This window comes from Leptosomus discolor, chromosome 12, assembly GCF_034619465.1.
Source record: "Leptosomus discolor isolate bLepDis1 chromosome 12, bLepDis1.hap2, whole genome shotgun sequence".
NCBI lineage: Eukaryota > Metazoa > Chordata > Aves > Leptosomiformes > Leptosomidae > Leptosomus > Leptosomus discolor.
Window position 1 is genome coordinate 14,756,082 of NC_141402.1, and position 15,299 is coordinate 14,771,380.

Genomic DNA, 15,299 nt, shown 5'->3' on the forward strand with positions numbered 1-15,299 from the left:
GTACGCCCCTGCCGAGCTGGTGCCCCAGCAGCCGCAGGCGGGGAACGTGCAAGGCCTCTGCTCGCCGGCTACCCTCGCCTGCCGTCTTGAAGGCGGCAGCTTAGCGGGCCCCTGGATACCTGTGAGGTTTTTCCCCACAGATTTCAGCCTTTTTTGGAGGCTGCGGCCTGGTTAGCAGGTCGGTGTGTACTGTGAAGTGTGGAAGTAACACCCAGCCCAGAGCTCTTTGCATTCACCTGACGCGGTAATGTACACCCGCCTTTATTTCACCTCCCGCTCCCAGAGCCATTAGAAGGAAGATTTAAAAGAGCTTTTTTTTTTTTTTCCATAGGCGTCGCCGCCGCCTAGGCCTGCGCCCTGAAGGAACCGGCGCCCTGAGGGACGCGGCTCCCCGCGCAGGCGCTCTCGGGAGGCGGCCCCGCCCCGCCCCGCCGCGCCGCCATGGCGTTCTCGGAGGAGGCGCTGCGGAAGCAGCTGGGCAAGGTGCGCGCGCCCGGGTGGGGAGGGGGCGCGCGGGCCCCCCCGCCCGCTGAGGCGGCGCCGGGCGGGAGGCGGGAGAGGGGCGGCGGCGGCGGCGGCGGGAGCGGGGGGCTGTGGGAAATGCCGCCTTGTAGGCGGGGCGGAGGGAACGGAGCGGCGGCTGCGGGCGCGCAGCGTGGGACAGGCGGCGCCCGCGGGCCCCGGCCGGCAGGAGTGCTCGGGAGCCGCCGCGGGAGGGGCCGCGCCGTTCGGGGGCCGTCCCGTTCTGCGCGGCCGGGGTGTGCCCTCCGTGAGGGGCTGCCGGTCTCCCGAGGGGCTTTCCTGGGCGCGTCCCCGCACTGGTGTAGGGACGCAGGTGGATTTTGTAGCACCCCTCGCAGGCAAACGCGCTTTAATTTCCATGTGGGAAACGGCGGGGCGCGTACGTACGTTGTGGCCGTGCCAAATAGTTTTAGGCGCAAAATTAGAAAGGTCTGTGTCGGACTCGCCTCATAAATGTAACGATCTTTAGAAAAGCAAAATATTTAATAGCAGTGCCTCATTTTGCATTACAAATAAGCAGGGCCCAGCCGCGGAAGGGTGGCTTTGCTTTCACAGCCAGGCGTATCAACACTTCTGCAATCGTGTTAAGTTCAAGTTGTGTGGACGTTTCTAATTTGGGCACCTGCGATTATTTTATTTTTTATTTTTTTTTACTGCTTGACTTTGCATTATCCTGTAAGATTGAATGGGGAGAAGCTGACTAAAAGGGGTTCTTTTCAGCAGCTTTGTGTTTTCATGTACGAAGGTGAAAACGATGGTGGCACCCACGTCGCTGTAGTATTGCTGCTGTTCTGGTGGGGTGTGGTGCTGGAGAGGTTGTAGATTTTAGCTACCACTTCGTGGCAAGTGTTAAGTGCAGTGAGCAGCTCTTTAAGCTACGGTCAGGCTGCGGTTGTGTTTGCTTAGGTGAGGGTTCCAGGGTGACTCCAGGCTTCCTAAAATGAGAAGCAGATGCTCTAATCTAGGAAGTGGAAAATATTCTTCATAACTTTCAGATGTGGGAGGATGCAAATCTCTTGGAAGTTCAGGTATTGGACTGGCTGGGGACAGCTGAAATGAAGTAGCAGTGATTCGTTCTTGCTGCTAATTGCTTTCAGATCACATTTCAAGCGTCAGTACTTCTGTTAATCTGTGGGCAGGTTTTCTGCAGTCAAGAAAGAGGGGAGTGTTATTTTGTTTGAATTTTCTCAGCTCTTAGGGACAGCTTAAAAGTGTAAAAATTTCCCAGAGGCTAATTACTTATACATAGAATATGTTTGTGGAAATCGACACCTTACAAAACTCTGCTGAAACACGTGCAGGTGGATCTGAGATGTTAGTAGTAACTGTGTCAGAAATAGCTTCTTTTTTCTAAGAGGTTTATATTTTTATATTGTTTTTAATTACTGTGTGGAGAGGAGGCTAAATTTTATTAAGCCTTTTCTCACACAGCTGTAAAGAGGAAGAAATGGTATATAAGAAGAGATGTTCAGAATTTGAGTTCTGATGTAGCAACAGCAGACCTGTGATACCTTTAAAGCATTTTTTGGTATCTTTTTTTTGAGAATTTATTTCACACCAAAACTATTTATAATCCTGCAAGTAATTATTACCTTACCCTTTTTGTGTTTCTGCCTTCTCTTGTTCCTTTTCCCTGTCTCTGGTAATAAAAGAAGAAGCCTTTGAAATTAAACTTTTTTTTTTTCTGATTTTTTTTTTTTCTCTCCCACCTTCCCAGTATAAGTTCAGAGACCTGACCATAGAAGAACTGAAGAATGTTAACAAGACCTACCCAAACTTCACGTTCTCCATGAACACATACAGTAAGAAGTGATACAGTTACGTTGAACTAAGTGTGGGGATTCTTACTTGCCATAAATTCAGGCTGTGTATAATAGACTAAGTAGTGTGAATATCTTTCAGTTGTGTTCTTGTCTTTATTTTGACTTGCAGTAAAATGTTCATGCCACGTGACTAGTTTTGAAAGGTCTTCCAAGAATGCATGCGTATAAAAACCTAAGCGACTCATTCACTAAATTTCATTTTATTTTGTCAGCAATTCTAGAAGATTGATGTTCCTTTAAATTCTTTGTATGTAACAGCATTTTTCCCGTATTCCATGATTGTATTGCAGGCATTTTTATATCTTTAGCTTATCAAGTGTAACTTCCAGAATCCCTCAGCCTGACTGAAAGTGCCTACAACCTCAGAATTACCCAGGACAGGGTTTTTAGACTAATGATGTGCTTAGTTGTACCAATGCAGTTTTCACTAGGATTCCATTAAGGAATTCTTTCAAAGGGGGAGGGGGGACCTTTGTAGTGCTCTAGCCTTGGTTCTTTCAGGAGCAGTGTATATGATTTCTAAAGAAAAATTAGTGTTGTATACTGGTAGTTGTGGATGGGATGGCCATGCCAAATTCGAAAGGATTTATTATTATTTTTTTTTAAATCGCCTTTTTCATTTTAGCCTTCAAGGATGGATCCCAGAAGGACCTCCTGAATTTTAGTGGTACTGTTCCAGTGAAATATGGTAAGATAAATCAAATATAATTTCCTTACCAGTCTTGGATCTAATTGTAAAACGCGTTGGATGCTGCCTCTTAACAATGTACTGTGCAGCTGCTTTAAAGGTGGCTATAAAAGGATTTTGCATGAATTGGCAGAAGCAACTTCTGCTGCGTAAACATGTGCCTTTGTGCACATGCAGCCGCTGCAATGAGGTGGTATTAATTAGATAAGTCAATTAACTATTAAAAAAATCATGTCGTTTGAGACTGTAGGCAAACTCTTTGGTTCTGCCGGAGGTTGCGTGAACTCCACAAGCCTTATGCTTGTATAGGCGGTGTCCAAAAATAACTAGTAGGTAATTTTTTATTTTTAACTTAAAGCCTTTGAAGTCTGAGGTAAAGCTCTTAATAGATGCCTCTTTGCATCAGTTGAGTCCTAAAATAAGTATGAAGTGGGTAGCTGCAAGAGATTTCTTTGCTTGGAAAAGGGAACACGTTGGCTCATAGAACATCCCGGGAAACAAAGCTTTGTATTGAGAAGGACACGATTGGTAGCGCTTCAAGTTGGTGCAGACAAACCTGTTATTATTAACTAGCCTAAGTAACAAATGCTTTCCAATGTGAATCCAGAAAGTGATCTCTCAGGGTTTTTTACTTTGTTATTATGAAGTGTGAATCACATGCACACATACCTGGTTTTTAGTGCCTTTTCTCAATGCAGAAGCTAGTAATGGCTTTTATTTTGTGTTGAACAGGTAATTCCTATAACATACCTATTCATCTGTGGATTCTGGATTCTCATCCCTTTGCTCCCCCCATTTGCTTCTTGAAGCCGACTGCTAACATGGGCATTTCGGTGGGAAAACACGTTGACGCTCGTGGCAGGATTTATTTGCCCTACCTGCAAAACTGGAGCCATGTAAGAGGTGGAGTGGCTGACAGGGGAGGGAAGTATTTGGGAATAATGCATGGTTTCATATGGAGAGGAGTGGGGAGAGTTCAGGTCTCTGTTTTCTGCATTTTTTTTGTTAATCTTAAATTAATATGTAGTGATTATGTAAAGAGAAGCAGAATGTTATGTCTCTTGAAATTACAGCTTTCAGAGAGTCTGAAGCAGTTGTAAAGGAAGTTACAAGTGATTGTAAGGAAAACTATTTTAAGCTGAAGAAAAAAGGGGCTGACTTTGTTATAAAGCAACGTAAGCCTCATGATACTTTTTCCTTGTGGCTGTGAATAGTGACTGATAATGTTAGGCCAATTGAGCATCCCTTCAGAAAATTCAGTGGAGGTTCCTAGCTTTTGGGTAGAACTGTGAAACATTAGCATAGAGATTCAGAAGCCAATGCAGTTGCTAAATGATTTTATGCACTGTATTAAATAACTTAAATATAACTGCCAGGCCAGGAAGAATCATTTAATGAATGCTGGTTTGCTGGAATGAATGGGATATATGTTACATTATTGATGTAAACACTTCACTGTGTCTTTTGCCCCGGAGGAGGACTGAATTGCCAAACTCTGGACAGTTAAGCTTGTCTGATAAGAGCGAACTGTCTTTCCTTTAGCTATGATTTGTCCCATTTATGTTATTAGATGTGGCTATATCAAAGGCTTCCGTATGTTCATGGATGCCTTCAACAACTATTTGCAGTGATAATTTCAATTTTATAATTCCTTTTTGTTAAATTCCTTTTTCCTGTTTGGAAAGCATCTTCTCAAGAAGTGATGCTTTTCTTTCCTTTAAGTGTTCACGTAAGCGTTAAGGGTGTCAATATTTGTAATTTTATTAGATTTTGTATAGCTGTGGTTGTTCATGAACTACTGCAGTTTACAGCTGATACCACTGTATAAAATAGCTAGTCAACTGTTGTGTCTTCTGTATGGCTACATTTCAGCCTAAATCAACTGTCATTGGATTAATCAAGGAAATGATTGCAAAATTTGAGGAGGAGCTCCCTTTGTATTCACTGTCATCTTCTGATGCAGCCAGGCAATCGGAACTTTTGTCCTACATTGCAAAGATTACCGAAGGTGTGGGTGATTTCATGTATTTGTTTGTAATGTTCTTATATTATATATGTTTTATTTTTTGTTATTATGTGGTATCACAAAGATGCCTATGCAGTTTTAGTATCTGAATTTTTGCTGTTTGTACCACAATGTTTGGTATTTTTTTGTATAATTAAAAGTGCCTCTTTTAGAACAGGGAGCTCGGATTCTCTTTGAGTAAGCAGCTCATGTTGAATGTTTGCATTTAAGCCTACTAAAAAGTATTGTAGATCTGGTACTACTCATTTGCTGGAAATTACTGCACCAAAACTCAATGTGAGATCTTGTGGAAGGGAAACGTGATTTTTATCATAAAAATTGATGTGGCCCAATCACCATCATTCATTCTCTCAGATCTCATTCGCTCGTGCTCTCACATCCGTAGTCGTGAGCCCTGAGACCCATCTGACCGCAGTCACTAGTGTGCCGCGCTGAGGACAAGGAGTGCTGGCTGTTGAGTCCGTATCGGGTCTCTTGGGTTCTTGTTCAGTAGTGACAAGCCGATTTTGGACTTGACTTTTATACCCTTCAGGAGTGGATGCTGTTTGACATTTTTGCCTCGTGACTTTATCTCGCCCATTGTAAGTCTTGGGCAAAATTCCTGAATTTCACGTTTCTCATGTTTTCCTTACCTGTGTATTTAATGGCTCCAGTCCTGTTGTTCTTTATCCTGATATGTTTTGGTTGGACTTTTCTTCTTTCTTCTTTTAGTGAAATCACGGATGGTGATCTGTGGCAACTAGTGCAAACCTTTCCCTTTAACCCTTTCTGCTGTTTTGTCTGGTAACTGTATACACATACATGCTTGTGAGCACACACGTCTGCGTGCATAAAATACATGTTCCTAGGCAATCAATGTTTCTGTTACAAATCTTTGCATTATATTTGGAATAAGAATTGTTGTGTTACCAGTAGCATTGGCTAAACAACCTCAGATTGTTGTATTTTAATCAAGTTCCATTTTGCCTGTCTTCTCAAAATACAAAATCTTTTACAAATTTTATGACCATGGTATATATTGACACCTGTAACAGTGGCAGAGGGAGTATTGTTTGTATGGTCTTACTGTCTAGCTTCTTGCTATTATGTTCATATTTTCTATTTCATGAAAACACATTCCTTTCCAGAGGGGAATGTTTGTGTTTTACACCTTGCAAATTGTGATGAATTTTCTGTGGTCAGGCTTGACTGCTATTTTGAAGTTTATGCAATTTGGTTTAACTCTGACACAATTGTGATCCTTTATGAAGCAGCAATACTTGTGTTGATACAGTGTGGACCAGCACTCAAGTTTGTGGTTTTCTTTTGTAGGAGAGACTGGCATGAAATCAAAGACTAAAATTGGTGGAGGCAAAAATGAAAGATGTTTTAACAAAATTACTGTTGTTGGAGCTGGAGATCTTGGCATTGCATGTGTGCTAGCACTTGCAGCAAAGGTACGTAATTATTTTAAATAGCAACACACCTGATTAAGAGAGGCTTCCAATCTAGTTCTTAGTGTCTGATGCTTAGAAATAACTCGACAGTTTTAATAGCTGTGTCACTGCTTATGTCATTTGCCGCTTCAGTTAACTTATGGACACACGGAAGTGTTACTTTCTGCCCTGTTTTCTCAGTCAGCTTTTTAAATACAAAGGGTTGAATATTAAATTCACTTATTTTGAAAATCCTTCTTGCCTGAGTGGTAGCCTCTTACAATTGGGATCTCCTAGTCCCCTTGAAAAGGGTAGTCTGTAGATCGTTTGTACTTCAGCTATATGCTCAGAGACAACAGTAACATCAACATTTATAACTTCCCAGAGATGGTTTTGTGAGTTCGTTTGTTTCGTAATGTGTTATTTTTCAATTAAACTCACTAAACTAAATTCTTTTTCTTGTGGTTGGTCAGTAATTTTGTTTGTTTTATATACAGTACAACAAACACTGGAGTTAGAGGAATACCCTCATTCCCACAAGAACAAATTCTGGTTTGTTTTATTGTTGATCTGCATTATTTTTATTCATACAGGGTGCTGCAGACAAGGTGGTTCTTTTGGATCTTTCTGAAGGTGCAGCAAAAGGAGGGACCATGGACTTGGAGATCTTTACTCTGCCAAATGTGGAGATCAGCAAAGGTATTAGGTGGTGTTTCTGGAATGGGAGCGAGTGCTATTCTGCGTGAGCTTGAGCTTGTTTTAGTGAGAGCCAGACACTTGGGGAGATACAGAGGCTCTGGCATATAGGCTGTCTTTTTAAGAAGATGTTATCTTTTCATAGCTTCTTGCTTTTCTTCAGTTTTTTCAGGGTAAAATTGGTAAGGGAAGGTTCAGCAAAGCTTGCATGGCTTTTATTTCAGGCTTTTTTCATTCTGTTTATGGAGGTAGAGGTGTGTGAGTCTGTACTTCCAGGGTAAGAGGCTAATGCTGAAATTGGACTTGTGCAGACATACAGAGAAGCCAAGCTAGTGCTTCGTTGTCATAGGTGGAGAGAGGGAAGGAAAGGGGAAAAAAATATATGTATGTTAAGGAATTAGAGACAACTGTAAGAGCAGTGTTAAAAAGGCTGATAAATAAAGGTAAGTTTCAAAGTGCTACTGTTAAAGAAGGTTCTCCACCCTAGGTATCCTGTAGCACAGTCACAGGCTTTAAGTGCGATAAAGTAATTTGAGTGGTACAGCAGTAAAAACAGCTTGAGCTGGGTGCCTCTGCAGAGGGAGCCTGAACAAAGAACTGTGGACAATTCTGTCCTTACAATCTAAGTTCCCCACCCCTCTCGTGACAGTTCTGACAGGTAGTAATATTAGGATCTGGGAGTCTTCCTGATCCCCCTTCATTGTCTCTAGGTGGTCTGTTTCTTTTCTTATCTCTAAGGTTGCCGCTTCTGCTGACAAGTGTAGTAGTCTTCCTTGCTTCCTTATCTTCCAGGTTGAACTGGCTCTGAGGCTTCCTTCTACTTAACTAGGCAAAATTTCAGCATATCTACATGAAAGTTCGCAGCTTGCAGACTGAGCCTTCAGCAAATTTAGCTACTAACGCTGAGCAAGTTACGCTAAGCAATAAATATCCTTTGTTTCTTTACACTGCTTTCCTAGATTGGTGTTCATTAAATGTGCACGTGGCCAATAGGTAGTTCTTAATCATTATCACTGTGTATTCAAACAATTAGTTATTGACAATGTTATCTTCAGTTAGCTGTGAGTGTACAATTCAACAGAGTTCATGCCATGTCTACGTAGTAAGTGATGATGGCTACAGTCTTTTACGGTCTTTGTCACAGGGGTTGTGATGCAGCTTGAAAGCCCTTCCACAGGGGAAGTTGGAACTGAATTGAGCAACTTCCCCATTCTTCCTTGCTTGTCTGTCGTGGTTTTATGTTCCTTGCACCCTCTGCAAGATGAAATGGGGGGCTTTCTTGTACTTCTGGTGTAATTTATCTTTTGTTTGGGATAGTGACTTGTTCTGGTTCCACCAGGCATCTTGTGTGCTTATTCTGCACCTGACATTGCCTGTTCTACATCCTTTGATCTTATCTTGCAGGTTTTACTGCTAGCACATCTTTTCCTGAACCCTGGTTGTGCAAATCTCTGTGCCTTCGTGGTTACCTATTGTATATTTACATTTAGCTGTGGCACAAAAAGCGAGTTGCTGCTGGCTGTGCTGTTAGTAGTGTTACAGTATTGCAAAATGTTTATCCACTGTCACCTGTTGTTTTAGTATGCTTCCATCTAGGTTTGGGGCAAGCTGGTGTTAATTTTATCCTGCTTAGTATGCTTCCATTTTGTCAGTGCACTAGGTCTCTGCTTTGGCTCCAGCTGGTTCCACAGGGTGTGACAGCCAAATTACCTTGTTTCTGTGTCCAAGGTGATCCCCTGGGTGGTACTCTGATATTCAGAGTTACCTGCTCAAGGCAGCTTTGACTTAGGAATTTCTGCAGCAAATGTGGTTGTGTGTTTACTTGGGCTAATAAATACGTGTCTTTTACCTGAGTTAATAAATAGACTTTTGGAACACTTTTTGTGGTTGTCTGCAGGTCCTTGATTGAGCTATCAGATCAAAAATTATAGGAGTCTCACATCAAGGAGTGAAAATCTTTTTCCTTCTTTAAAAATTGGAATAAAAATGAAGGAGCCTTTTCATGGATGTACTTTTTTTTTCCTCTCTTGCCAAGAAAGTTGGAAAAGCTTATCTGTCACCTCCATCTAGGTGTTTTCTGGTCTCTGCTCTGGAACCTTGGACAAATTGCAGTCTGCCTTCTGTGTTTGCTATGACAACTATGAAATGGGAAGGTAGTTCTGTGGGAGAGCTGTGTTTTACAGGTGCTGTGGAAGTGCCCCAGATTCTGCACTGGGTGATATGGGGGGGAAGACAGGAGGTGAAGAATCCCTAACTAAGCTGGATGCTGCAGTTCAGCCTTTAGGACAGCTCTTTTGTGTCCAAAACCCAATAGAATGACACAAATTCTAAAACCACATTTTCTTTATATTTTCAGATTTTTCTGCTTCAGCTGATTCAAAAGTTGTGGTACTTACAGTTAATTCTCTGGGTAATGCTCAGACTTACCTTGACGTCATACAAAGCAATGTGGATTTGTTCAGAGGAATTATCCCAGCAATATCCCACTACAGTCAGAACAGTGTTCTCCTTGTTGCTTCTCACCCGGGTATGTTGGTACTTCACCTCATGTTCTGTCCCTCAGCTGGGTTTGTCTTTGGCCTGTTTTAAAAATACATCAACTGCCAAATACACCCACTTAGTCAAAGATGATTGCTACTCTGAAAGATGTTTTCCTTTTCAGCTTTGAGCAGGACACTGTCTTTGAGAGTTTTTTCTTTACTGTTACCAAGATAAAAGAAAATTGTGTACTTTGTTTTGTATGAAAGGTATGTATTTCTGTATGTTTCTGTACGTAGTTTCAACGTGACTGTGTCTACAAGATTAGCATCCATTGGCTGTTGTCTTGTCAGTTGTGAGTTTTATGTACATGTTTCTCCTGTGCAGTAAGGATCGATGCATGTGTGTTATGTGCCGTGTGACCAGACTCACAGACTACTAATATACATGATATAATGTTGATAGTAAATATTGCAGCTATCTTGTGGTGGAAAGAGTCTGTCGTGGGTCAGTTATACTGTCAACTTAGACAAAGCAAAACACTACTTAAAGGAGAAAGAAGTAAGTGTGAACTTCTCTGGCCTCTAAACAAAGACAGCCCTTTTCTATTTCCCAAGTGCTTCTTGCCCTTCCTCTAATTTAAAGCTGTGGAGGTGAAGTAGAGGGTGCTTGCCAAATGAAAAGAAATTAAACACTGGCTGAATTAAATTTAGAAGCCTGTGAGATTTTTGGTAGAGGGAAGCATAGTGACTCATTCTGAAGTCTCACTTGCCTTCTCTTGAAACTTTACTTGGACTGTGAATTTTCTTCACCTCCTTGGTGTTTTAGGTTGAAGTAAACTACTGATAGGTTCTTACGTGCTTATACCTTTTATAAAGTAAACAGCTTGGTCCTGAGTTGTTTTGTAACTGTGATTCATAGCTTGCAGTTGTGTTGAATTTTGAGTGGTCCTTCATTGTCAACGTCTTTTTCTTTCACATGTAGTTGAAGTAATGACATACGTGTCGTGGAAGCTGAGTGCGTTTCCCAAAGGCAGAGTTATTGGAGTAGGTGCCAACCTAGACACTGAGAGGTTTCAGTATATATTGACAAATGTTTTGAAAGCACAGGTGCTGGCAAAAGATGCTTGGATTGTTGGTGAGCAAGGGGAAGACAAAGGTAAAGTGATAGTTTGTTATGACTATGAATATATAATGTCCTGGCAGTGCTTAAGTTACTGAGTAGTGAAAGAATAACTGAGAAAAGTATTGAAGGTAATCATAAGCAGGGTGCTAGATTTTCATAATAATGGTTCTAAATAATGCAATTTTGGTCTGTGTCCAAGACTGTAGACCTGGAGTGGTAGCAAAAGTATTTGACGTTTGTCACAGTAAAAAAACCCCAAACAAACAAACAACAAAAAACCCAACCTCAACTGCTTTTTATTTGGTATTACAATATAGGTTAGAGATACTGAAAGAGGAAGGAAATGTGGTATAATATATGGTAGTTACGGTTGTATTGGTTATATCGTATATGGTTACTGCTAATGTAAGAATTATTACATGTTATGTAATTTTTAAGCAAGTGTCTCTGCTACTGTAGAGTTTATTTCAGCAGTCCAGGGAACCTTAGAAGGTCATCAGCTACATTTGGGGGTTGTGGGGGAAGGAAAGTTTGGAAAGCTTGCTCTTTTTATTATTATAATATTTTCTTTCTCTTCGCCTTGTCTGTCTGGTACCTATATTAGTCATTGTTTAGGTGTGCATTTAAACGTTGGTTGTTTCTATTTAGTACCATCGTGGGCCAGTTGTGATTTAGTTGCAAATCAAACAGAAGCAATGGCTGCTCGTAACTCAAGGGAAACAGTGGCTAACAGGTAAGGTCATTATAATCTTGGATTCTTTTTCTTCATATTTAGGCACTTGATGTTTGCAGAGTTTTTTTCCTTCAGCTCTTTATGAAGAAGAGGAAGTTTGCTCTATGATGTTCACACATTGACTTTATAGGAAATTGTAGATCTGGCTGTTGTTCACTTCTATATATGTGTACATGCCCGTGGTTTTTCTGAAGTTCTTAATAATGTTGTGCCTGTGGCAATCTAAGGACAAGACAAGCTTTGTAGAATATACACTAGAACATTACAGCTGCCAGTTTGTGTGTTTAAAAAAAAAAAAAACAACCAACAGACAAGCCTTCTGGCACACTTTTCTCGGAGCTTGTGTGAGAGCAGTTTGCTTCAAAACAAAGCACAAGTTTGGATCAATTTACCTGATTTAATTATCCCCTTATCAGTTACACTTCTTGATAGAAAAAAGTGTTGTTAACTAGTGTGGATAAAATGTACATAAAGAAATTCTTTAAAGCAATTCTTAATTCCCTGCTGTTGTTTTCCAAAACAGAGAATCATGTTTCTATAGTACACTTTACATGATACGGTGCAGTTAATCTTGGGGTTTACATATAAACCAAAATAGGATTAAAATCTAAACATCATGTTTTTCTCCTTTTCCTGGTTTATATAGAGCTATGGAAGTTGTAAAGGGAAAAGGTCAAAGATCTTGGTCTGTTGGGCTCTCGGTTGCGGATTTGACTGACAGTATTCTGAAAGATAAAAGAAAGGTTCATTCTGTATCCACTCTGGCAAAGGTAAATGTGTTGTTAATATCTTTTGCTTGCCATTGTAATTGTATTATTTATACTGGGTATGACCATTAATTTAGCAGCAGAGACATCTCACTTGAAGTAACTGTTCTGAAGTAGCACTGCTTCCGTTACTTTCTTCCAACAACAGCTTTCAGTTCTAGTCCAAAAATGAACAAAAATCAATTATTGTGTTAATCTGAAACCAATATTAACAGTGGATTATTCTCCCAAAGATACAAGAGTCCAGAGGGAAAATACGTTCGAGGTAGCCGACCAGCTCCCCTGGAATATCTGGGTTTGGCAAATGAAGAGAAATGTGTGCTTCGCAGTTTCCAGGTGCTCAGTAGGGAATGTAGATTTTTCCAGGGGCCAAAAGAGTTCAGTATCTTTTATAAAAGTGTAAAATGCATTTTCTGACAATATTTTGAAACAGCTGCTTTTTTATTCCTGGATACTTTCCATTGAGGAGAAGGCTATGAAGCTATATATAACTTAAAATTGTAGACTGAACCTTGTTTAAAGTTTATCCTAAGAGCCTTCATTGGAGCATTTAGCCATTTCATGAGGAACAACCTGCATAGGAACATTTACTTGTCACTTCTATTTACAGCCTTCAGAAGGGAGATTTGTGTGTCCCAGTGCAGGGAAGTTGAGCAGGCTGCTTGTTCTATCCAGTGCAGACATAATTTCATCATTATGCTTTCAAGTAAAGTTTTTAATAAAGCAATTATAGAGGAGTGACAAGTCTCTCAAACTGAACAGTAGCTACAGAATGTAAAACTTCCCATGCAGATCCTAAAAGTAAACAAAAACTGCAGGGTGAACTGGAATGAAAGGGTTATAAATTTAATGACGTCTCACAGAATGAGTATGGGATCCATACTTGAAAAATATTCTCTGCATAGCTCTTTGGCTGCATTTTTGAACTTCTTTTGTTCAGTCCTGAAAGAACTAATGATCCTGTACTATCAAGTGTCCCTGCTTGTTCTGCTGATGAAACTGGTTAAATGTTTTTTTTGTAGGATAAACTTTGCCTGCATTATAGAGGTCTGATGTATCTGTATTGGGAAACTCCTCCACATGGCACGGGTCAAGATTTTTTTTATCTGTACAGTAATATTTTACAGTTTCTATACAGTAACCAATTGCACGGGATCTAAAATAACCGGAATTTGACCTATGCAAAACATGCCATATGATGGAATATCCTTGCTTAATTAAAATAAAGTTATTTTGTGTAGTTCCACGCTTCAGGCAGAGCAGACATAAGTAACCGTGTGACAGTCACCTTTGTGTGTTGTTTCAGGGATGTTGCAATATAAACAGTGAAGTGTTCCTCAGTCTGCCGTGTATTCTGGGAACCGGTGGAGTGATTGAAATGGTCAGACTAGAAGACGACCCACTAGTGCAAGAGAAACTGCGGAGCAGCGCAGGATCGATTAATGACCTTCAGCAGCAGCTGAAACTGTAAGCCAGCGCAAGGGAAGCCACAGCGTCCGCTCACAAAAGCCTGAGATCTGCTTGGCAGAAAGGGTCGCTTGGTATATATGGATTTCTCTGTAAAACAAGAGGGGTTTTGTACTTTACTTTCAAATAGTGCTTTCTCAGTTTGAGTTTAATATATGTAATACTGCACAGTAATTTCTTATTTGAAAAGTGCACTTTTGGTACCCAAAATGAGGAGGGTAATGTGCAAGGATGTTTTACCTAAATTCAGGTGACTTTTGCTGGTGGTTCTTGTTGCTAATTCTAGCCTGATTCTTGGGTTATTGTTAGCTCTTTGCACCTCACTAGGATGCAGTCTAGGAGAGCAGCTTACCCAGCTCTGTGGAAACTCCAGTGCGCAGAGCCCCCCAGGACCTTCCTCCTGGTTGGTAAGTGCTGCATCAGGGGCCAGGACAGGGTCACAGGTCAGCTTCCTTCAGGGCACTGGGCGTGCAGCTCGATGGCCCCAGCCTCCATGGCTGTCACAGAAGCTCTTACATCAGTGGGCTCCTGCTCGTTATGAAGGTGAAGCAAGGCAAAAGCCTGACGTTACCAGTATCCTTCAAACCTGAGGTGTCGGGTATGGAGTTCTGTTGTGTGTTAAAGATGTCTGAGACTTTCTGGTCATGACTTGTTTGCCCTTACCTGGTAAGGATGTTTAGAGCACTGAAGCATCTGGGTACACCCATGCAACACTTACCCCATGCAGCAAGGGGACAGGTGCCCTTCTGGAAAGGGAGGAGCAGGGGGTAATAAAGGGTAAAATCTGACAGTTAAGTCATGCAGAAGGGTCTGTGAGGTCAGGCCTTGATCCAAAGCCAGCTGGTGTCAGTAAGCTTTACATCAGTCTGAGGAGAACATGGCTGCTTGAGAGGGCAACAGAACCCGTAAGGCTCCGTGGGGAAGGCCAAGGGTGTGGTGAAAGAACAGAATGTGGATTTTTAGGTAAATCAAAAAGCAGTTTAAGATAAAGGGTTGGGGGGGGAGGTTCTAACCTCTTGAATCATTGCACTGGTAAAAGGCTATATTCATCCTGCTTGTACCTCAGCATGACGATGCACGTGGAGGAAACGTGGGCTCCCCTCCTGCCGTGTTCTGCATGTACGTCTTGAGGTGCGACTGGTTAAATATGGATGAAGCTTCCTAAGCAAAAGTAGGGTCTGTGTCAGGGGAAGATCTGTTCCTTTGTGCCTTCTGCTTCTGTCTCAAAGAGCCAGACTTACAAGGAATTCCGAGTTTATATTGATCTCAGAATTAAGATAAAAATTGAAAGAAAAAGAAAGCTTTCAGTAACTCTAGTTTTATTTGAATAGAATTCGCTAATTTCCTTCTTTGTGGTGGTCAGCGATAGGACACGAGTGATGGCTGCACGTGCCCAACTTTGTGCTGTATTAAAAAAAAGCACCCAACACAATGTCTGGACTTTGGGGTTTTTTCTCTTTGGAAAAAACAGAGTAAAATTACAGTTTTACACTGTTCTTCAAGGTGTTGTGTTTAATCTGTTGAGCATTTATTCTCATGTGAGTAGTCGAGGTGTTTTG

General features: G+C 41.3%; 1 protein-coding gene across 1 annotated transcript; it reads left to right on the top strand.

Moving 5' to 3' along the window:
* Positions 1-441: 441 nt before the first annotated feature.
* UEVLD (UEV and lactate/malate dehyrogenase domains) lies at positions 442-15,236 on the top strand. The gene is made up of 12 exons (XM_086471932.1): positions 442-483; positions 2,240-2,324; positions 2,971-3,033; positions 3,766-3,929; positions 4,906-5,041; positions 6,371-6,495; positions 7,068-7,173; positions 9,527-9,697; positions 10,633-10,806; positions 11,422-11,506; positions 12,153-12,276; positions 13,580-15,236. The coding sequence occupies exons 1-12, from the start codon at positions 442-444 to the stop codon at positions 13,742-13,744; spliced, it is 1,440 nt and encodes a 479-aa protein (XP_086328058.1). The 3' UTR covers positions 13,745-15,236.
* The last annotated feature ends 63 nt before the right edge of the window (positions 15,237-15,299 follow it).

Excerpts from the sequence above, each read along its gene's own strand:
- UEVLD (XM_086471932.1), top strand. The coding sequence starts at position 442 with ATGGCGTTCTCGGAGGAGGCGCTGCGGAAGCAGCTGGGCAAG. Across the intron at positions 3,034-3,765 it reads TACTGTTCCAGTGAAATATG|GTAATTCCTATAACATACCT; the intron begins GTAAGATAAATC and ends TGTGTTGAACAG. Across the intron at positions 10,807-11,421 it reads TGAGCAAGGGGAAGACAAAG|TACCATCGTGGGCCAGTTGT; the intron begins GTAAAGTGATAG and ends GTTTCTATTTAG.